The sequence below is a fragment of the Gadus morhua genome, chromosome 17 (genome assembly GCF_902167405.1).
Source record: "Gadus morhua chromosome 17, gadMor3.0, whole genome shotgun sequence".
Lineage (NCBI taxonomy): Eukaryota > Metazoa > Chordata > Actinopteri > Gadiformes > Gadidae > Gadus > Gadus morhua.
In genome coordinates, this window is record NC_044064.1 from 5,476,041 (window position 1) to 5,498,784 (window position 22,744).

Consider the following 22,744-nt stretch of genomic DNA (forward strand, 5'->3'; position numbering starts at 1 on the left):
GGACCTCTAGAGAGGGTCCTTCCAATGCTGCTGAAAGAGAAACGGGTAAGCTGTGTGTGTGTCTCACTCTCTCTCTCAATGTATGTGGGTGTGTGTGTGTGTGTATCTCTCTCTCTCTCTCTCTCTCTCTCTCTCTCTCTCTCTCTCTCTCTCTCTCTCTCTCTCTCTCTCTCTCTCTCTCTCTCTCTCTCTCTCTCTGCGGGTATCTCCCTGTGTGTGTGTGTGTGTGTGTGTGTAGCTCCTGGAGCTCTTTGACAGCGAGGACCCCAGGGAGCGGGAGTACCTGAAGACCATCCTCCACCGTGTGTACGGAAAGCTCCTGGGCCTCCGCGCCTACATCCGCAAGCAGATCAACAACATCTTCCTCAGGTAACCACCACCCCCCCGCAAGCAGAACACCAGCCTCTTCCTCAGGTCACTACCCCCCCCCATGAGATGGTATGGGGGTCCCTGTATAGGTTCATAGGCACAAACACACAGGTTTGGTGGGGACTCTGAGAAAGTATTTTTGTGGGGAAACTGACACTTTGGTGGTGAGTGATTTCTATGTAATGGTGCAAACAGACGCATACACACACGCACACCCACAGGCATACACACCCAGGTATATACACCTGTAATGACGTGACACACGTTGCATAAGGGGCTGGCGTAACCATGACAACGGTTTGTCAAGAAGCTGAATCTGTTTTTATATCCTGCACATCTGCCTTTTTGTTTTAATGGAAGAGATATGATGAGTAAGCCATTCAGTCGTTATCTGAGTGTGTTTTGATTTGTCCACTGGGCAGCACCAACACGGCTGGGATCTGTGCATTCTAGGCTGTTGATTGGCTGATAGGTGAGCTAACTGCGTGTGTTTGTGTGTTTTGCCTCCATCGCTAATTAGGTTCATTTATGAAACTGAGCACTTCAATGGAGTCGCCGAGCTGCTGGAAATCCTTGGCAGGTTAGTGTACATACACACACACGCACGCACACGCACGCAAGCACGCACGCGCGCACGCACGCGCGCACACACGCACACACACACACACACACACTCGCCTCCACACCTCTGACTGAGAGAGAGAGAGAGAGAGAGAGAGAGAGAGAGAATCAAAGTGTGAAGAGGGGGACAGGTTAGTCATGATGACAGGTGAGACTTAAAGATGAAAGAGAGAGAGAGATGACAGCTCAGTGTTCATAGTGTCCAGCGAGGTGCCTAGGCCACTACCAAGTCGTTAAAGACGTGCATCTGAGAAAGTCGCTGTGAGTTGCTGTGAATAATGCAGGGTCTGCTCATGAAGTATACATGCGTCACATATATATTTCATATCGTCATATATGTCACGGACTGCCGACGCAGTTCAGTTTAGGCATAGCCACTACAACAGGAGAACATTTGAACATATACCATAGAGTATAAGTGTCGCTTCAACCCGGTCCAAAAAAACAGTATCCTTCCCTATCCAAGGTCAAGCCCCGCCCATTCCCTGATTACCTGCTGAGGTAGGCAGTCAATGTGGGCGGAGTCAGCCAATCAGGGCCCGCGTCACTGGCTACACCCCGTGACACAGACAGACTCAGGCGTCATCACAGTCATCCCACGCAACATGAATCACACAATACAATACGAGAACAAATGGTATGGCTCCAACATCATATCTCTCCTCCCTGGTATGAAAAATGAGAGAATGGTTGGTGAGAGAAGTGTAAGACAGAAGAAAACGCTTCTGTCGTCGACGGAAAGCAGGAGTAATGCTTTCACACTTCAGCCAATCACAATAATTAGCTTTACACCGCCAGCAAACTGAGAGAGAATAGCAAGAGAGAATGTTTAAGAAAGAGACGCTGTAGGAGGAAAGGCTACTTCTGTTTTGACTCTTTATTAATTACAAATAGTATCACGTAATAAAGTTATTTTCCTCAACTGTCATTAGGGTCAAGCTCAATATTTTAAGACGAGATGTACTACTTACAAAAAGAAGAAATACTATTTCAGTATCTGATCTGTGTGAGTGGGCAGTGGGCCGATGACTTCAATCAGAGCACTGCGTGTGTTCCTTCAAGTCTGCATGTGTTTGATCCTCTGTGCATCTTGTGTATTCCACACACACCGGGAAACACACATTATGATTCAGAGGCTGCAGAGCAACAGTCTTGGGGATTGGAGCTAAAACGGGAAAGGGTGAGGGGGGTAGGTGGGGAGAGGAGGGCCGAGGGAGAGGGAGAGAGAGGGAGAGAGAAATGGGGGAGGAGGTGGAGAGAGGTGAGTGTGCTAGCTAAAGGTAAAGATGACTTCAAGGTCAAAGAGAGGACGTGTTGGACCTTTAGAGGAGAAGAGAGAGAGCGAGAGAGAGAGAGAGAGAGAGAGAGAGAGAGAGAGAGAGAGAGAGAGAGAGAGAGAGAGAGAGAGAGAGAGAGAGAGAGAGAGAGAGAGAGAGAGAGAGAGAGAGAGAGAGAGAGAGAGAGAGAGAGAGAGAGTATGAGTTGAAGTGAGCAAGTGAGTTAGTGAATGAGTGAAGGAGTGAGTCAGATGTGCTGGAGGAGGAGGTGGAGAGAGAGAGAGAGAGGGGGAGAAGGAGAGAGGAGAGAGATAGGGTTGCATTGATGTTGGTGGTAACAGTGTTATTTATAGGTCCTCCTCCTACACACTTAGTGAGATGAGAGAGAGAGAGAGAGAGAGAGAGAGAGAGAGAGAGAGAGAGAGAGAGAGAGAGAGAGAGAGAGAGAGAGAGAGAGAGAGAGAGAGAGAGAGAGAGAGAGAGAGATGGGGAGTGAAAGAGTGCAAGGAGTGAGAGAGACTATAGAAAATATATAGATAAATATATGGTAAAAAAGTGGGCCTGAAAATCGTGTGATAAACAAAGAAACAAGGTTATACTGATTATTATGTACACTTTAACAATTTAAATTTGAAACAGGAAGTGAGTCTGACTCTTTTCCTGTGCCCTGCAGTCATAGTCGCATACCAAACCACCATTAGCATTCAGCGTACCTTACATTGAGCTGATTGGCTGGTTCTGTCCAATCAGCAAGGGGAGGAGAGGAGAACCCTGTCACTAGTCTCTGCTGCCGAGCTAGGTGTTAGCATCACAGCAAGCAAAGTAAACAGTTCTTTGCAGTGACTCCAGAGAGTGACTCCAGCTAAGCTAATTAGACACGCCGCTGCTGTGACGCGCGACTCGGGAGAAACAAAGGATGTATGGAGGCGGGCGGGGGGGGGGGGGGGGGGGGGGGGGGGGAGGAAAAGACGCTGACGAGGAGCCAAAGAAATCTGACAATGAGGGGTGTTTGGTTTTATTTGGGCTGCGTCTTTTTATAATCGCAATCCATCTGTATGCTGACAAGGGGGATGTACTGAGTACACAGGCAGACCGGCAGATAGGCAGGGAGACAGGCCGGTAGACAGTCAGGTAGACAGGTAAGCAGACGGGCAATTAGAGTAGCAGATAGGCAGGCAGACAGACAGCTACAGTACGTACACAGTGCTAACATGATCCTCTCCTCTCTCTTTACCCCTCGCTTCCTTCTCCTCTGCCCCTCTGCCTGCCTCTCCCCTGACCTCTCCTTTCTCCTTACTTCCTCTCCACCTTTTCACCACCACAACCCTCACCTATCTTTTCCTCTCCTCTCCTCTCCTCCTCTCCCCTCCCCCCTCCTCCTCCTCTCCACCTCCTCCTCCTCCCCCTCTCCTCTCCTCTCCTCCCTCCCCCCTCCTCCTCCTCCCCCTCTCCTCTCCTCTCCTCCTCCCCCTCTCCCCTCCTCCTCCTCCTCCTCTCCTCTCCTCCTCCTCCTCCCCCCTCTCCTCTCCCCTCCTCCCCTCTCCTCTCCTCCTCCCCTCTCCTCTCCTCTCCTCTTCTCTCCTCCTCTCCTCTCCCCTCCTCCCCTCTCCTCTCCTCTCCTCCTCCCCTCTCCTCTCCTCTCCTCTCCTCTCCTCCTCTCCTCTCCTCTCCTCTCCTCCTCTCCAGTATCATCAATGGTTTTGCTCTGCCCCTGAAATCCGAGCACAAGCAGTTCCTGGTCCGTGTTCTCATCCCACTGCACACGGCAAAGTCCCTCTCCATCTTCCACGCACAGGTCAGTATACACTCACACAGGTACACACACACAGACACACACACGTTTGCACACTCACACACACATGCATGCATACACACACGCACACGCACAGAAGCATGCACACACGCACACGCACAGAAGCATGCACACACAGACGCATACACAGACACGCGTACGTACAAAACATCCACGCACGCACATACACACACGTTGTGTATGCGATTTACACCTACACAAGTACACACACATACACACATGTTTGCACACACACACACACACACACACACACACACACACACACACACACACACACACACACACACACACACACACACACACACACTCAAGCATACTCAAACAAGCATGCACACACACACAAACGCACACAGACACACTTACGCAGAAACATGCCCGTACACTCACACACATACACACACGCACACGCACACAAGCAGGCACACACACAGACGCACACACAGACACACACAAACACACACATGCACACACACACCCATACACACACATTACCTTAATTTCACACTGATAAAGGCAACAACCAATTTTACAATCTTTAATATCATGAATGGGTTCTGGCGGGATGGCATCAAGGCTTTGTAACAGGGCAAAGTGGCCATTTCGAAGCCATTCTACAATAGTAAGTAACACACAACCATGAATTTAACTAATTGCTACAATCACTGAAAGACGTTGCTTGGCAACTGGACGGTCCAGCATCTGGAGAATGGGACTTACAATGACCTTTTTAGTTTTTTGGGGGGATTTATTTACATCCAATGAAAGTTCTGAAATCTTGAGGGTTTTCTGTAGTGTTGACAATTATTGGGAGACGTTAAATTGTAGACTAATATACAATTGTTCATTGTATATTAAACAATAATCTTTATTTTTTTATTAAACATTTAAAAAGAAAATATTAATAAATTTGGCAAAGGCCGATTACTTACTGTAATTTAAGGTGACAGATAAAATGTGCTTGTTTTGTCTGGCAAGAAACCCCAAAAAGCTGATTAATTAATTCTGATTACCTTAAACTGCTTTAAATCAGTTAAAGTTTTTTTTCTGCTGCTAAATCAGCATTTAGCAGCTAATGTCCAGTAGTGTTACTTTGATATTTCTACTCGATTGACGACTAAAATGATGAACCCATTATCTATTCGTGAAAAATGGCCAGCGGTGGAAATAAATGCTAACATTAAAAAAAACAGGTATCGTTTGTTAGCATCGCTAACGTTCAGTGGCCCATTTTCACAGAGCTGTATCTAATTCTTGGTCTGCTACGTGTATACCAGCCAGGGCTCGGGTACTAAACTTGTGAAGATGAGGTCTATTGTCACCTGTTCCCTAATACATAAAGAAGGACAGGCCCCTCATTAGTGTTACGAGGCCCACCTGTCTTAGATACCTCTGTGAAAAAGGTTTGTTTTGCTACCCAGGCCTCCACAGACATGGCATTTAATAACTTAGCCGCTAGCTCTTCTCCATAGCAGGTGGTAGATTTGGGAAGATTCTAGGTGACTTATGTGCATCTCATTTCAAGCTTAGCTGCTTATAGAGTGATACCACTGCTGGTTTGAACGGAAGGGGCTTCAAAAAGCCAGCCTGGGGAAATCTATATTTGACGCGCTTAGAATCCAGTTTTGGGTTCAAACTGGCAGTGTGTCTCACTCACCACTAGAGGGCAGAGTTGAGTTGCATTCTAACACTGCAGAGATGCACGAGAAACCGTGTGTGTGTGTGTGTGTGTGTGTGTGTGTGTGTGTGTGTGTGTGTGTGTGTGTGTGTGTGTGTGTGTGTGTGTGTGTGTGTGTGTGTGTGTGTGTGTGTGTGTGTGTGTTGTCGGGCCGACTATAGATGTGTCTAACAATATTTGCATAGATAGAGTGTACGTTCCGTCTCTTGTGGGCATGACATTTCTGTGTGTGTCTGTGTGCGTGCGTCCATGAGTGTGTGTCTGTGTGCACGAGTGTGTCTCCTGGGTCTTCGCGTCACCGTGCCCTACATTTCTACCCCTGCCCACCTGCCCCCCCCCGCCCCCTCATTCCTCCCATCAGTGCAGCAACGCACATGCATTATTCAAACCCTTCACCGCCCACACACACACACACACACACACACACACACACACACACACACACACACACACACACACACACACACACACACACACACACAGACACATAGACATAGACACACACACACACACACACACACACAAACACACACACACACACACACACACACACACACACACACACACACACACACACATAGACACATACACATAGACATAGACATACACACACACACACACACACACACACATAGACACACACACACACACACACACACACACACACACACGTCACACACACACACACACACGCCACAGTCGGGAGTTTGATGGTTCTGTGTCACATCGTGGGGGCCCGGGGGGGGGGGTTAGGGTTAGGGTTAACCTGCCTCAGGTTAACCCTAACCTGAGGCAGGTGAGAGAAGGGCTTCCAGCCTCCTGAGACCACAGGTGTGTGGGTGTGTGTGTGTGTGTGTTTGTGTGTTTGCCGCATTTTTGATTTATTAGGTCGTGGCCAATCTCTTGTCATCGCTAAGTGTGAAATAAATAAATGAGGGAGCTGACATTCTCCTTCCAGCACAATTTCAACGTCATTAATAAAATTTGCATTTGTATTCAATCAAATGGTTCAATAGTAAATATTGCGTTTTATTCAGAACTTGACAGCCCCAGCTGGCCTAGTATGCGTATCATATCAGCTAGACAACGTGTCCAGCCACACATCAACTACACAACGTGTCCGAGCGTCAGAACCCCCTCCTGTCCCCTCCATCACCTATAGCCGTACCCCGTCCTATAATCCCTGCAGATACCCACTCTGTTAGTGCTAATGTCCTGCCGATCGGTCCCCTAACGACGGGCCCATCGCAGACCCAACGCTACGCGACCTAACAACCGCGCGGCGCAACGGTAGCTTAGCCCCGGGGCCAAGCTACACGACGCGTGCTTTAAATAGCACCGCACCGCTTAGCCTAATCCATCTGCCTTTCTTTCACTCAGAGACGACCGAATCTCCCTTTACTTTTCCTTACCCCCTGTAATCTCCCCAGACACACACACACACACACACCTCACCTGTGCTCCCAAAATACACACACACACAGACACAGACACAGACACAGACACAGACACACACACACACACACACAAACACACACACACACACACACACACACACACACACACACACACACACACACACACACACACACACACACACACACCTCTTCTCCCTACACACACACACACACACACACACACACACACACACACACACACACACACACACACACACAGACACAGACACAGACACACACACACACACACAGACACACACACCCACACACATCTGGGCGCACACCTTGGCCCACTGATTATAATCAATGTTGGGGATAAATTCTATTGAGAGGAAGAGGAGCTGGATGGATGGATGATGAGCGGAGGAGTGAAACGGTGGAGGAGTGAATCGGGGGACGGGCGGGTGTTCGTGACCCCTCCGATCAAACGGGCCGCGTCCCGTGTGACGCCGTGTTGTTCTTAAGTCGAATGTCGCACTTTGACATTTCGCACACGGAAAAGAACGCACGTCAACAGATAATCGGGGACAGAAAAACCCGGTCATATTCCGACGTGCGTCCGGGGGTCCCGCGGGCGGCGAGTCTCTCACGGTCCGTCTTCGCGAGGCTGACGTAGCGACGGCTGATCGGAGGGTCGCCACGGGGACACGGAGATGGAAAGTAGGATTAGAAGAAAAGCAGGCAAATAAAAGAATAGAGAGAGAGAGAGAGAGAGAGAGGGGGGAGGGAGGGGAGGGAGGGAGGGTGGGGGCTCCACTCTATCTCTGATTGCCCTTAAGGGAGTGTGTCTGTGTGTGTGTGTCTGTGTGTGTGTGTCTGTGTGTGTGTGTGTGTGTGACATCAGTCCTTCCGAAGTAAACACGTACACACACATTCTCCGTCGCCACGGTGCCCACTCGCCACGGCAACCGTCCTGGGTGGAGGGTGAAACTGCGCACGCGCACACACGCACACACGCACGCAAGCATGCACGCACACACACACACACACACACACACACACACACACACACACACACACACACACACACACACACACACACATACACAAACACACACAGTTTTTCTGAGTTGACAAGGAGACAAAGAGGTCTTAACCCTTATCCCACAGGCTTGACATTTTCCAGGGAAACTGTGTGTGTGTGTGTGTGTGTGTGTGTGTGTCCATGTTTCTAAGGTATGTGCACGTATGTGTCTGTGTGTATTTACTTGTTTGTGAGTCTGTATTTGTGTGCGGGCGTGTAGGCTTGTGTGTCTTTGTCCATGCATCTGGTGCATGCCCGTGTGTGTGTGTGTGTGTGTGTAAGTTTGTACCGTTTGCTGGGTTCTAAGTCTAGGTGTGTGTTTGTATGTGCGAGTCAATATGGGTGGTTTTATGTGTGTGTATTTGTAAGTCCCTATGTCAGAGTTGATATGTGTGCACGTGTTTGTATGTGTGAGTCTCTATGGGTGAGTTTATATGTGTGTGCATTTGTGTCTTTGTATGTGTGAGTCTCTATGTCAGAGTTGATATGTGTGCAAGTGTTTGTATGCGTGAGTCTGTATGTTTTCATATCTGCATGTCTGCATCCCCTTGACCTTGTGTGTGTACCAACGTGTGTGTTCTAACGTGTGTGTGCGTGTCTCCTCTGTCAAGCTGGCCTACTGTGTGGTGCAGTTCATGGAGAAAGACGCGACGGTCACTGAATACGTAAGTCCCTTGTATTACCATACACACCGACAGTCACCCCGCGCCCTGTCCCCCAGCTAGCCGCGTAGCATGGTGCTAAGACAGCTAGCCGCGTAGCGTGGTGCTAAGGCAGAAGACCTGGTTTATCTCTTTAGTTTAATGTAATGTTACGATAGTGATTTTGGCATATCTTACAACAACAACTGACCAGTATCTTGCATCAAAAGTTTTTACACTACTGAAGGGCGGCCATTTTTAGTTTAGTGTAGTCCAGACAGAGTATCATCTGAATAATTGTTGTTCATTTGTGAATGCTTCATTTAGCTTCTGTGTTTGATGATTAACTCGTGTGCTTTTACGGCACTCTGTCTGTCACTTGGTCGATTTTTTTTTTTGGGATATGTAGTTCATGTGCTTCGAAGACATATCTGGCTTGGATGTGAAAGTGATTTATTGTTCAATTATCTTTGTGCAACCCGTAATCTCAGTCACGGCTTCAAAGGGCCTCACTGGTCCACAGTTGTTGTTCTTCGATGAACTTTAATCTTTGACTTTAATGGCATCGTTGAAAAAATAAAATGGTTGCCTTGTTTATTTTTCAATAACCGTGCTTCGTCCATAATCCATAATCCTAATCCATACGTTGTGTGCGTTGGACCACCAGATCATCCGAGGGCTGTTGAAGTACTGGCCAAAGACCTGCACACAGAAAGAGGTCAGACGGGAGCGTGTGTGTGTGTATTTGTGTGCGCATGTGTGTCTGTGTGTGTGTTTATATGTGTGTGCGTGTGTGTGTGTGTGCGCGTGTGCTTGTGCGTGCGTGTGAGGGCGAGGGTCCCACCGGGTTGCTGTTTGTTAGTCACCGAGTAGGACCTACTTTCCCTGTAAACAGTTCAAACACACTCTTTCCATGTTCAACGTTTCCGTTGTCCTCGGTATTTTCGTCTTTGCTGTGTCTCTCGTAGACTTTCCTCGTTTAAAGAATGGAAAACAGGAGGATTTGGATTGTGTTTATCTCGGTGGTCCATGACGACATCTAGTCATGGATGTGAAAAACACACAAGAGAAAAATCTTTTTTTCTGTGTAGCATTGAGGAAGTACAGAAAGGAAGAAGCATGCAACATTTTGGCATATTCAAGATATGAGACTTTATCGAAATAAATGTGAATGTTTGTGACTACTTTGCACCTGTATTTGTGCATGTATCTGTATCATTTGAATGCAAGTTTGTTTGTGTGGTTTGCCCATGCCCTTATTTCCTATATATGTCGGTGTTTTTGTGTGTATGTGTTTACTTTGTATCTATATGTGTTTCTCTTCGGTGTGTGTGTGTGTGTGTGTTAATCTCGTATCCATGCGCGTCTCATGGATGCTCACTGGGTGTGCGTGCCTGTGTGCAGGTCATGTTCCTGGGGGAGATCGAAGAGATCCTGGACGTGATCGAACCCTCCCAGTTCATCAGGGTCCAGGAGCCGCTCTTCAAGCAGATCGCTGCCTGCATCTCCAGCCCACACTTCCAGGTCTGCTCCGCCACCCCCTACCTCCTTCACTCTGCCGGGATCAATCCACATGAGACTTTGGCTCAATCCCATTTCTACCCCTTACCCCTTCCCCTTACCCCTCCCCCTTGTTTTGAAGGGGTAAGGGGTAAGGGGTAGAAATGGGCTTGGGCCTTTGTCTTAAACGCCATGCGTAAAATAAAACTAATACTAATAATACTAACCGTAACGTACACGGTGTGAGTCTCAAGGATGACCACTGTGCACTTCAAAACTATACGTCTGGTAGTACTAATACTAATTCTAACGAGTCCTAACGATGGTGTACTAGTACTAATGATGAGTCCTAACGATGGTGTACTAATACTAATTCTAACGAGTCCTAACGATGGTGTACTAATACTAATGATGAGTCCTAACGATGGTGTACTAGTACTAATGATGAGTCCTAACGATGGTGTACTAGTACTAATGATGAGTCCTAACGATGGTGTACTAGTACTAATGATGAGTCCTAACGATGGTGAACTAATACTAATGATGAGTCCTAACGATGGTGTACTAATACTAATGATGAGTCCTAACGATGGTGTACTAATACTAATACTAACGAGTCCTAACGATGGTGTACTAATACTAATGACGTGTCCTAACGATGGTGTACTAGTACTAATGATGAGAGTGTCCCAGGTGGCAGAGAGGGCCCTGTACTTCTGGAACAACGAGTACATCCTGAGTCTCATCGAGGAGAACTGCCAGGTCATCCTGCCGTTGGTGTTCGCCACGCTCTACAGAGTGTCCAAGGAGCACTGGAACCAGTGAGACGCACGCACACACACACACACGCACACATACTGGAACCAGTGAGACGCTTACGCACGCATACACACACACATACTGGAACCAGTGAGACACACTCACAGACACTCACACACATACATACTGAAACCAGAGAGTTACACATGCATGCACACCACACGCAGGCTCACACATACACAAACAAATGCACAAATACTGGAACCAGTGAGACACACGTGCACACACACACACACACACACACACACACACACACACACACACACACACACACACACACACACACACACACACACACACACACACACACACACGAGCACAACACACACATACAAACATACTGTAACCAGTGAGATATGCATGCACGCATGCACACACACACACACACACACACACACACACACACACACACACACACACACACACACACACACACACACACATACACAAGGACACACACTGATAAACATTTACTGGAACCAGTGACACACACACACACGAATGCACACACAAGCACAGGCAAGCGCAGGTTTATTCATGGAGCTGTTTTATTTCTGGGTTCATTCATTCAGTCTAATTCAACCCATACCTAATCCTCTCTTCACTTCCTCCTCCCCTCCACCCCCCTGACTATTGTGGTCCTAATCTCTCCCTTTCCTCTCCCTATCCCCTCACTTAACTCTGTCTCCATCTTTCCGCACCTCCCTCCTTCTCTCATTCCCTTCATCTCCCCCCTCTTTCCATTTCTCCCTTACTTTCTATCATGCAATCCGTTCTCTCACTCTATCCTCTTGACCCTCTGCTTCTCTCTCTCGCTCTTTCTCTGCCTCTCTCTCTCTTTCTCTCCCTCCCTATCATCTCTCTCTTTCACTCCCTCCCTCTCATCTCCCTCACTCTCTGTCTCTGATCTCTCTCCTCTCTCATCTCTTTCACTCTCTCTGTCTCTCTCTATCCCCTTGACCTGACCCTCTGCCCCTCTCTCTCTCCCCTCTCCCCCCCCCCTCTCTCTCCCCCCCCCCTTTCTCTCCCCCCCCCTCTCCCCCCACTCTCCCCCCCCCCCCCCTCCCCACAGGACCATTGTGTCTCTGATCTACAACGTGCTGAAGACCTTCATGGAGATGAACAGCAAGCTGTTCGATGACCTCACCGCTTCCTACAAAGTGGAGAAACAGAAGTACGTGTGTGTGTGTGTGTGTACACGCGTGCATGTGTGCTTGCTGCTGTGTGTGCGTGTGAGTTTGAGGGGGCTCCCTGCTGTGTGTGTGCGTAGGTGTGTGTATTGAAGTGTGTGTGCACACTCAGGCTGTGTGTGTGTGTGCGTGGGTGTGTGTATGTATGTGTGTGTGCACACTCAATGATGTGTGTGTGTGTGTGTGAGTGTGTGAATGTTTGTGCGCACCCAATACGGTATGCATGTGTGTGTGTATGTGTGTGTGCTATGTGTGTGTGTGTGTGTGTGTGAATAAATCAAGGATCGACAACAAGAAGAAATCCTTTTCATAATTTTTTCCCCCAGGGTGGACATTTCATTATAGCATTTTTCAAAAAATGCGTCATCTATGTCATTTTTAGGCATATATATGGATCACACTGTTATTCCATCTTTAAGTCTCATCCGTCATCATGACCAAGTTGTCCCCCTCTTCACTCTTTGATTCTCTCTCTCTCTCTCTCTCTCTCTGTCTGTCTGTCTGTCTGTCTGTCTGTCTGTCTGTCTGTCTGTCTGTCTGTCTGTCTGTCTGTCTGTCCGTCTCGCTTTCCCTCTCTCTGTGTCTCCGTCTGTCTGTCTGTCTGTCTGTCTGACTGTCTCTCTCTCTCTCTCTCTCTCTCTCTCTCACGCTCTCTCTCACGCTCTCTCTCTCTCTCTCTCTCTCTCTCTCTCTCTCTCTCGCTCTCTCTCTCTCTCTCTCTCTCTCTCTCTCTCTCTCTCTCGCTCTCTCTCTCTCTCACGCTCTCTCTCACGCTCTCTCTCTCTCTCACGCTCTCTCTCACGCTCTCTCTCTCTCTCTCTCTCTCTCTCTCTCTCTCTCTCTCTCTCTCTCTCTCTCTCTCTCTCTCTCTCTCTCTCTCTCTCTCTCTCTCTCTCTCTCTCTCTCTCTCTCTCTCCAGTGCATTGACACATTGCCCTTCCATCTCAAAAAAAAAAAAAATGTAAAGTGTCCTATCCATGCGGTGCCCTCACTCTTCCCCCTCCCTCCTCCCTCCCCTCCCTCTCCCCCCTCCCCCCCCCCCACAGGGAGCTGAAGCGGGGCCGTGAGCGGGCGGAGCTGTGGCGCGGCCTGGAGGAGCACGAGGAGCGGCAGGTCCAGATGGCGGCCGAGGCCACGCGCAACCAGCGGAACCTGCAGGAGCGGGGGGGCCCGGACCGGGGGCCCGAGTCCCCCCAGACCGGCCCCGCCGCCGCCGCCGCCACCGGCCCCCAGACGGCACCGCCCGCCCAGCCCGACCCGGAGCCCCGGGGGGCCCCAGGGGCCGGCGGGGAGAGCGCCACCTAGAGAGAGAGGAGGGAGAGTGTAGCCAGGAAGGGGGGGGGGGGGGGAGAGAGAGAGAGAGGGAGAGAGGGAGAGAGAGAGAGAGAGAGGGAGGGGGAGAGAGAGAGAGAGAGAGAGAGAGAGAGAGGGAGAGAGGGAGAGAGAGAGAGAGAGAGAGAGAGGGGGAGAGAGAGAGAGAGAGAGAGAGAGAGAGAGAGAGAGAGAGAGAGAGAGAGAGAGAGGGAGAGAGGGAGAGAGAGAGAGAGAGAGAGAGGGAGGGGGAGAGAGAGAGAGAGAGAGAGAGAGAGAGAGAGAGAGAGAGAGAGAGAGAGAGAGAGGGAGGGGGAGAGAGAGAGAGAGAGAGAGAGAGAGAGAGAGAGAGAGAGAGAGAGAGAGAGAGAGAGAGAGAGAGAGAGAGAGAGAGAGAGAGAGAGAGAGGGAGAGAGGGAGAGAGGGAGAGAGAGGTTGAAGCCCCTGGTTGGTTCCCACCAGGTCGTCCGTTCGTTGGAGAACGAGCAGAGCGAGCCCCTTTTTGATTAGGAGGGAGAAGCGAAATGAGTGAAGGTGTATATTGTGTATCTTACGGTTAATCTCTTACGGTCATCTGCCCGGGGTCGGGGCAACCGCCGCTCTCGCCACAAGAGGAGCCGCCGCCGCCGCCGCTCAGAACCGCCACCGATTCCCCCCCTTCTACTTCCTGTCCCTAAGTCGTGTGAAACTGGCTTCTTTGGGTTTGATGTATTTATTTATTTATTGATCGTTTCTTCCTCGGTTCCGTTTCTTTGGTCTCCGCCCTTCTTCAGTTGGAAATACACGCATCCTAAAGCACAGACTGGCATTGTTTTCGAACCCCCTGGTCTGAGTGGTCTGAGTGGGTCTCACCACGCCCCCCCCCCACACGACGACAAACCAACTGGACACGGTTTGGTCGCAGGGTTGGTTTTCAACACCTGACGAAACATCTGGAAGCCTTTCCTCGGGTCCAGCTGTGACATCACAGGCATCAACGTGCTCTATCTGGTGTGTGAGCAAACGTCACACAAACATTACCGCCCCCGCCCCTACTGAGGTCCATAAACGGCTCTCACACTGAAAGACCCGCACTGAGACAATGGCACAGGTGTGGCAGCGTTCGGTCGGTGGGAGGGCGTGGTCAAAGAGGCCGATCGGGCACTCTGATTGGCTGTGACAGCAGGCACTCTATTTCTGTGTTTTTATTTAAGAACTTTTGAATATACCAAAAAAAAATGCCCCCTCTACTTTGCTTAATTAATGAATTGTATTTTTATTTGGGCTCACACACTCACACGAACCAATTGCATGCTTTGGTTTTAGGTGCCCACGCAAAGTAAGACTTTGGACTTTCTTTCCAGGATTCGGTTGGTTACCGTGACGAGTGTCAACGTCGTCAGGGTAACCAAAGGGGTCGTACCATACCGACAAAACACCCTCCCACTTCGTACTCCTTACCGTAACACTACTCTTGACGAAGATTTGATGACTATGATATGTTTTTTATACATCTATATATATAAATATATATAGCTCTATATGAATATGTCTCTGGAAAGTAGTATGTCCGTCGTGTGCTATGGGGAAATCAATAGTGTAGCAGAAACTTTGAAGGAGAATGCTGCCCGAGTGTTTGTTATTTATATCTTTTTAGGTTTTTAGTTTTTGTTTTTGTGTTTATTGTATTGACAGTGACGCCTCATCGAGGAAGGAAAGGAATGTATCCGAATTTCCGTGTTTTTCGTTATTTTTCGGGATATTTTCCCCGATATTTGTGGCCGTAGTTAAAACAGGAGGTATACCGCAGTCAGACGAGTCAACTATAACGGGAGCGGCTGATTTCTGTGACTGATTCCCCTTGAGTGGACACAAACTCGGTATTCAAACTCATGTACTAATAAACTACCTGGATCGACAGCAAAAAAAACAAGAATATCTTACGAAACACGTTCAAAAAGACCACCACCACAAGTCTCGTCTCGTCCACCAGAGGGCGACGACGAAGCAAAACCGAACTAACACGAAATACAAATACCAGTTTGATTTTTCTGACCTCGGAACCCGAAGGACATGCGACCACAACAGCGTTCGATTTCCGAAACAAAAACAAAAAAAACCTGTACATTTCTGTCTAATTATTGTATTATAGGCGTGTGTGGGTGTTTGTGTTTCCAAAAGGGGCGACCAGATATAACGTTATTTTAGCAATATTTTCATTCTTTCAGGAAAACGTGTGTAAGTGTGGGTGTGTGTGGTGCGTGTTCTTTCTTTAGTGTGGGTCAACGGTCACCTAAATGGGGGGAGCTAGGTGGCCGTTCAGCCTCCCGTTTTCTGCTGTCAAACATGTGTCCTTGATAATTTATCACATTGTCTTAAAACGGTTCTTTACTTGTCAACCATTTTGAAGAATGTTTTTTAAATCGTGTTTTCATTTTGTTATTGGATTATTATTTTGTGTCCAAATGAAACGAATGCTATTTATGTTCAATTTGATCAGGAAATTGTTACCTTAGTAGAAGATTGTGTGTGTGTGTGTGTGTGTGTGTGTGTGTGTGTGTGTGTGTGTGTGTGTGTGTGTGTGTGTGTGTGTGTGTGTGTGTGTGTGTGTGTGTGTGTGTGTGTGTGCGCGTGTGCGCACATGCAAAGTTCAGACACAAATGCCAGTGTGTCGTTTAGTGAGTGAAACCGTTCATTTTTCTTTTTTTCTCGTAGATAGGACGATGGAGAAAATGTAGGGGGGGATGTGTTCAACTGTCTCTTTGGTTCCGGTAGAACGGGGATGGAAGCTGAATGTAAAATCAACTAACAACAACCGCTAGGCCATATGTTCCATCGTGCAGACGTTCAGACGTTCGTTTGGGTCCCATTGGTTTCCTTTTTCCTCAAATCACTCGATAGTCCAAATCACGCCTTAATCAGAACGTTACTGCCAACCAACCGAAATCACACCTAGCCCCCAGACGACCGGGAACAATTACGCATTTTAGCTTTCATCGTCATCCGTCTTTTCTTTTTGGAAAGTATAGCATTAGTCAAACCGACTATTGATTCAGCGTATGCAATAAAAGGTAATAGATTTTGTAGCAGTCAAGTGTGTAGCAGTGAATTTCTGCAGACATGGTGTTTAGAGAGCATAGATGTGTGTGTGTGTGTGTGTGTGTGTGTGTGTGTGTGTGTGTGTGTGTGTGTGTGTGTGTGTGTGTGTGTTGATCCATCTTCTGCTGTGAATACAGTAGCCTTTGGATCCACTGAGTTCCCCCCAGCTGGCTGGCGCTTCAGTCAGAGACGAGAGCTCGGAGCTTCCCCTCGACGGCCGATCAGTTTGTGTTTTTGTCTTTTCACTATTGTTTATACCACTTGATTGTTACTAAGGCCTATAGCCGGGTGAGAAGGTAGTCCTTGAGATACACAATTGCCCCCCACCCCCCCCCCCCCCCCCAAAAACAGCTATATTTGAAGAGGATCCATGTTGTAACTAGAACTATCTAGACCGCTCGAATGATTTATCGGAAACCTAGGCACTGTTTCCCCGAAGGTGTTTGACTGAGCCTTTAGGCGTCATTTTGTTTTGTCCTCAAAGCGTCTGTAAACTTAGGGAGTCTGCCGCCCAAACCCCCCCCCCCCCCCCCCACCCCCTACAAGCAACCGTCCACGCCGCCAAATCCAAAGCCAGTAGAAGGGGTGGGGGCGGGAGGAGCAGGAACAGGGGAGAAAGGAATCACGGAGGTGGAGGTGGAGGTGTGGCACCGGAGAAGGATAGAGCGACGGCAATAAGTCGGAGACCGCGCTTCAACCAGGCACCCCCGTAGCAGAGTCCACGCCCACCACCTCGTCCGCACGCGGGTTTACGTTTGTTGTGCTGAGGTAAAAAAAAAGAATCCCAAAATGCTTACAGGTGACGATGAAGGTGAGGATGATGATGACGACGATGAGGATGATGATGATGATAAAGAAGACGTATATTTTGGGGACCAACTTAGTAGTGTAGCGGTGGGGGGGGGGGGGGGGGGGGGGGCGGAGCGGGGGTCTGAATGTATAAAGGTTTACTACTACTGTACCTAATGTTACATGCTGGCGGGGGATGGGCAGGGTGTGGGTGGGGGGTGGGGGGTGGGGGGTGGGGGGAGGGAGCGGGGGTTGTAGATTGGAGGAGAAAAAAAAAATCCCAAACAAAACTATGTACTAAAAATTGAAACCTCACTTTGAGAAAACACTCTTGTGTGTGTGTCCAGAGTCTTTGTGTCGCGCCTTCCTATCTCTGTGTCCTGGCAGTTGCTCTTTTCGTTCATATTTGTGTACTATTAGGTCACCTTGACGACCAGTGTTGGCGGGATTACATATTATACACACAGTATTTATGTAAACGATAACATACAAGCGTACACACTTTAGCGTAGAAAATGCTGAAATTATTCCAGGCCTATTTGGAAATTATGCCTGGCATTTCACACCTCCAATGTGAATATTTATATTGGCATTGCGTATTCATATATTTATAATAATGTGTTGGTAAAGTATTGTAATATAACAAAAAATATTTATCTGCAACTGATTTGCCCTATTTCATTAGATGGCTAGCCAACTGTGTCTTGGCAGAATCAGCCTTCCAAAACCCTTACATGCTATTGTTCAATAGCAAGTGCCAAAATTCACATGACATCGCCATTGAAATGCATGTAACAATTTCATTGAAATGATACTGTCAAACACAGACTAGTTCATTTCACTCATCTCAGCGGTCCAGTCTACTGTTTTTAAGCACTGCAGACCTGGGTTCGAGTCCCCCAACGCACATTCTCCTGTGAACTTAATTACAGTTTTAAACCAATGTCATGTGAATTGTATTGTGATATGTAACTCCGACTAGTTAAAGCTTAGCATGTCTGTGGTCCAGTGGAGTGTACTGCCGTTCAGATTGGCTGCTGTCGCTAACCACTGCGAACAAGGGTTAAATTCCCACCAACAACGGCCTCCTTCAAAACTCATGGCTCTTTTATTAAGAATGCCATGTGAATTGTGAGGTAAATTATATACTCCCACCATGTCCTATAGGTGCCTCTGTGGAGCAGGTGATAGGGCTGTTAAGTATCTGATCTAGAGAAATTAGTTCGATTCCAGCCATGGGGGGTTTTGTGGGAAAGACTGTACGGTGAATGGATGATTGTGAATAACTGTCTGTGTGAATGGATTGATGTGGATGACTTAATTCACAACAATTAATTGGCACAGACATTGATTCAGATTGAATGGGTGAGTGGGAATGACTGCCTGGGAGGATAGATGGGTGTGAATGAGTGCACTCATTCCATCATCCGTTCTCACAGACAGTCATTCGAAATGAACGTGTTCGAGAACGGCTCCCTTCACCAGACAGTGGTTCTGACGAACCACTCGTGGCAGGAATAGAACTCATGTCTCCAGAATAGGTAGAGTATAGAACAGCTCCCTCACCGAGGCACCTCTTGTTTGGTAAAAGTTTCAAAAGTGTAATTAAAACCACCGTGACCTAGGGGTCGGCGTGGTCGCCAGGACTTGACCCAGAGAATCCAGATCTCACATTCGACTATTTCCGCCAACGTGCATCGCTCATATCCGTTGCACCACCGAGACAAACAGAGTGAAATGCTCTGAAGTTATTCTTGTCGTTTACTTTAGAATAGACGTAACTTAAAAAGAAGGGAGTTTCATCATCATCCAGACACATTCACACAAGGCCAAGGGGATCAGAACTCGAACCCAATAACAGGCCACCCGAGACTCTGAACTGCTCGGAAGTTGTACTTGTAGACTAGTTAGAGTTAGAATAGACGTGCCTTGCGGAGGAGGAATGCATCGCGAATTCGACACTGACGCTCAAACAAGTCCATCATAAACAGGACTTGGACACAATGCCAGCCACATGCAGCCCTGGAACCAGTGATATGACCCTGTGTGTTATTGCGACACGCGGGATTTGAACCAGTGTCTGAGGCTAGATCCAGCCTCCAATTTACAACTAATGTTCGGGGCCATCTCAACTGCACCACGGAGACGAACATGCTGAACTCCATGGATGTTAAAGTTGTAGTGGACATTCGAACAGACGTGGCTTAGCAGCAAGAGAAATGTATCACAAAAGGGACGGTCACTAAAGGGCAGTCCCAATCATGCAACAAGAACATGAGCACGATGTCAGCCACACACGCTCATGATAAAGAAGACGTATATTTTGATCAAGGCCCTTGATCAAGGCTTGATCAAGGCTTGATCAAGGCCCTTGCCCACGGGTATAACCACGTCCAAACCTCAAACACATGTACTCAGGACTACACCCCAACAGCGCCACTGTGCCATCAAGACCTTTCACATGATGAAGTCTGAGTTTATCATTTACTTTACAATTCATATAACTTTGTTTCCAAAAAGCAACTTAGTTTGAAGGAGGGCATTGCTGGGGGGACTTGAACCCAGGTCTGCAGGGCTGATCAGCAGCAGTTTGCTGTGGACCACCCACACCTGCTGGGATGTGCTTGGAGGTTTCAGTTGACTTTATGGATTGCGATTGAATATGTCGTCATATTAATATCATACAAAAACCGTTTTCCTGCTGGAGCTGATGTCAACACACACACACACACACACACACACACACACACACACACACACACACACACACACACACACACACACACACACACACACACACACACACACACACACACACACAGTAAGCAAGGGGAAAGTTATATGTCAGACTTACGCATTATCATACATGTCTTTAGCATAGAGAGAGAGAGAGAGAGAGAGAGAGAGAGAGAGAGAGAGAGAGAGAGAGAGAGAGAGAGAGAGAGAGAGAGAGAGAGAGAGAGAGAGAGAGAGAGAGAGAGAGAGAGAGAGAGAGAGAGGCGGGTGAAGTGATATCTGTTAAGAAAATAATGAAAAGCGTTTGTATTTTCCAGGGCACTCACTTATATTATTTCTGGCTCGGGGTCTCGAATGAAATTTCACGATAATTGCGATGACGTCAGTGTCCGTCCTCCCCAACTTCTAAAAACAACAACAAGGCGATACTGGGTCCATTCCCCAGTAGATGTTGGACCATCTCTCACGGAGTGGAAGAGGCAGCAGAACCCATCGAAAAGCCACCGAACAAGGTAGATGTTTTATTTAAATGAGTTTACGCTATGTGATCATTACAGTCGGTAGGCCAATAGCATTTTCACTTAGCCTACTCATTCCCCTACTTAGCCTACATTTGTTGGAAAAGAAAACGCAACTAAATACAACGCGTCTACAGACACCCCACCCGGGTTCCCCTTTTGATTTGACCCTGACATGCGAATACTTCGTTGGGTTCCGTTTCATTGTTCAGGTAAATGTTTCCAATGCTTTTATTTACATTTTGACCGGATGATTTTACATTAAAATCATCCGTTATGTCTCATAAAACAATAAATTGAGCGTATAAAACCATTAAACTTACTTAAATATTGCAGTTTATTTACGTCTTTACTTTACTTTACTTTTCAACGCGTGATTATCTGCATAGCGGTCGCCTGCGCCTTCCCTGCAGTGCTCCGGACGGCCACTGGAGAGCGCCAAACCACCCGCTTCATTAAGCCGCACATTATCTCCTTGGCTCTTTTTTTAATTGACTCGCAAACCAGCAGTGTTGGGCACATCTTCGTCAATCGGTGACTCATCGCTGCTTTGACATGGGCAAACTGTAAACTTTTCCACATATACATTTTATAAAACATTTTATGGAATCGGATTGTTTTATCTTTTATGGATGATGATTCATATAGGATATATGAATCATCATCATTAAACACCATAAATAACATAAAACACCATAAAACACACAACAGTGATTCATATAGCCTACATATGTTGTGTATATATGTTGTGTGAATCACTGTTGTGTATAAAGAATATCGACTGAAAGTTTTCCGAAACATCCCAAAAAAGAACACAATCTAACGCAGTCGAGCCTTAGTTTAACTGAACGGACTTTAAACGACCGCTTCTCTTCCTCTCCCAGGATGAATCTTCACACTTCATCGCTTTTCTTCTTCGTCGTCGTCGTCGTCGTCGTCGCCTCCCTGCCCGCCACCGGGACGGCGTTGGCGCCGGTCACCGTGGCGACAGCCCTGCATGAGTTCCGGGGCTGTGCGGTGAGGGAGTTCTCCTTCGTGGCCCAGAAGCCCGGCTGCAAGGGCCTGAAGATCACCACCGAGGCCTGCTGGGGGCGCTGCCACACCTGGGAGGTAAGGGGACACACACACACACACACACACACACACACACACACACACACACACACACACACACACACACACACACACACACACACACACGAACATGCTCAACCACACACACATGAACATGCTATTTCTCACACACACACCCACACACGAAAACATCCTCATACACACACGAACACACACACACAAAAACACACACTTACTGATTAGAAACGCACTGACATCATCACTGTGTGTGTATGCATATGTGTGTGTCAATATGTGTGTGCGTGTGTGTGTGCGTGTGTGTGTGTGTGTGTGTGTGTGTGTGTGTGTCTGTGTGTGCGTGTGTGCGCCCTCTGCAGAAGCCCGTGCCGGACCCCCCCTACATCCAACGGCACCACCGGGTGTGCACGTACGCCCGCACGCGCCACGCCACCGCCCGCCTGCCCGGTTGCCGTGCCGACGTGTCCCCGCTGTACCACTACCCCGTGGCGCTGCACTGCCACTGCGCCGCCTGCTCCACCGTGGACACCGAGTGCGAAACCTTCTGACCGGCACCTGAGCGTAGGTGCTCGCCTTCGCCGTGGCGGTTTCTGTCAACAAAGCGATGTTGTTTGTGTTTTTTTTATTCTGGGGCACGTGGGGATCATTAATTGATTTGAAAGGGAGCGTGTGTATGTGTGTATGCGTGCGTGTGTGTGGTTGAGAATGCCCATTTGTGTGTGTGTGTGTGTGTGTGTGTGTGTGTATGTGTGTGTGTGAGAAACCGTGTGTGACCTTTGTGAATTGTACACGTCAAATCAATAAAACATGTTTCTATTCATATTACAATTCCTC

General features: G+C 48.1%; 2 protein-coding genes across 2 annotated transcripts in view; both read left to right on the plus strand.

Moving 5' to 3' along the window:
• The window catches only part of ppp2r5b (protein phosphatase 2, regulatory subunit B', beta), a gene marked incomplete in the record, with an annotated part of 29,967 nt that extends 16,276 nt beyond the window's left edge, over nt 1-13,691 (plus strand). Inside the window, 9 exon segments of the mRNA XM_030339073.1 lie at nt 239-369; nt 890-949; nt 3,954-4,062; nt 8,848-8,901; nt 9,545-9,595; nt 10,282-10,401; nt 11,071-11,198; nt 12,269-12,370; nt 13,433-13,691. Of these exon segments, the coding sequence (XP_030194933.1) occupies nt 239-369; nt 890-949; nt 3,954-4,062; nt 8,848-8,901; nt 9,545-9,595; nt 10,282-10,401; nt 11,071-11,198; nt 12,269-12,370; nt 13,433-13,691 (1,014 nt within the window).
• A 6,877-nt stretch (nt 13,692-20,568) lies between these two features.
• On the plus strand, nt 20,569-22,738 carry LOC115529509 (glycoprotein hormone beta-5). Its single transcript, XM_030338283.1, has 3 exons — nt 20,569-20,812; nt 21,703-21,928; nt 22,270-22,738. The coding sequence occupies exons 1-3, from the start codon at nt 20,655-20,657 to the stop codon at nt 22,456-22,458; spliced, it is 573 nt and encodes a 190-aa protein (XP_030194143.1). The 5' UTR covers nt 20,569-20,654; the 3' UTR covers nt 22,459-22,738.
• Nucleotides 22,739-22,744: the final 6 nt, after the last annotated feature.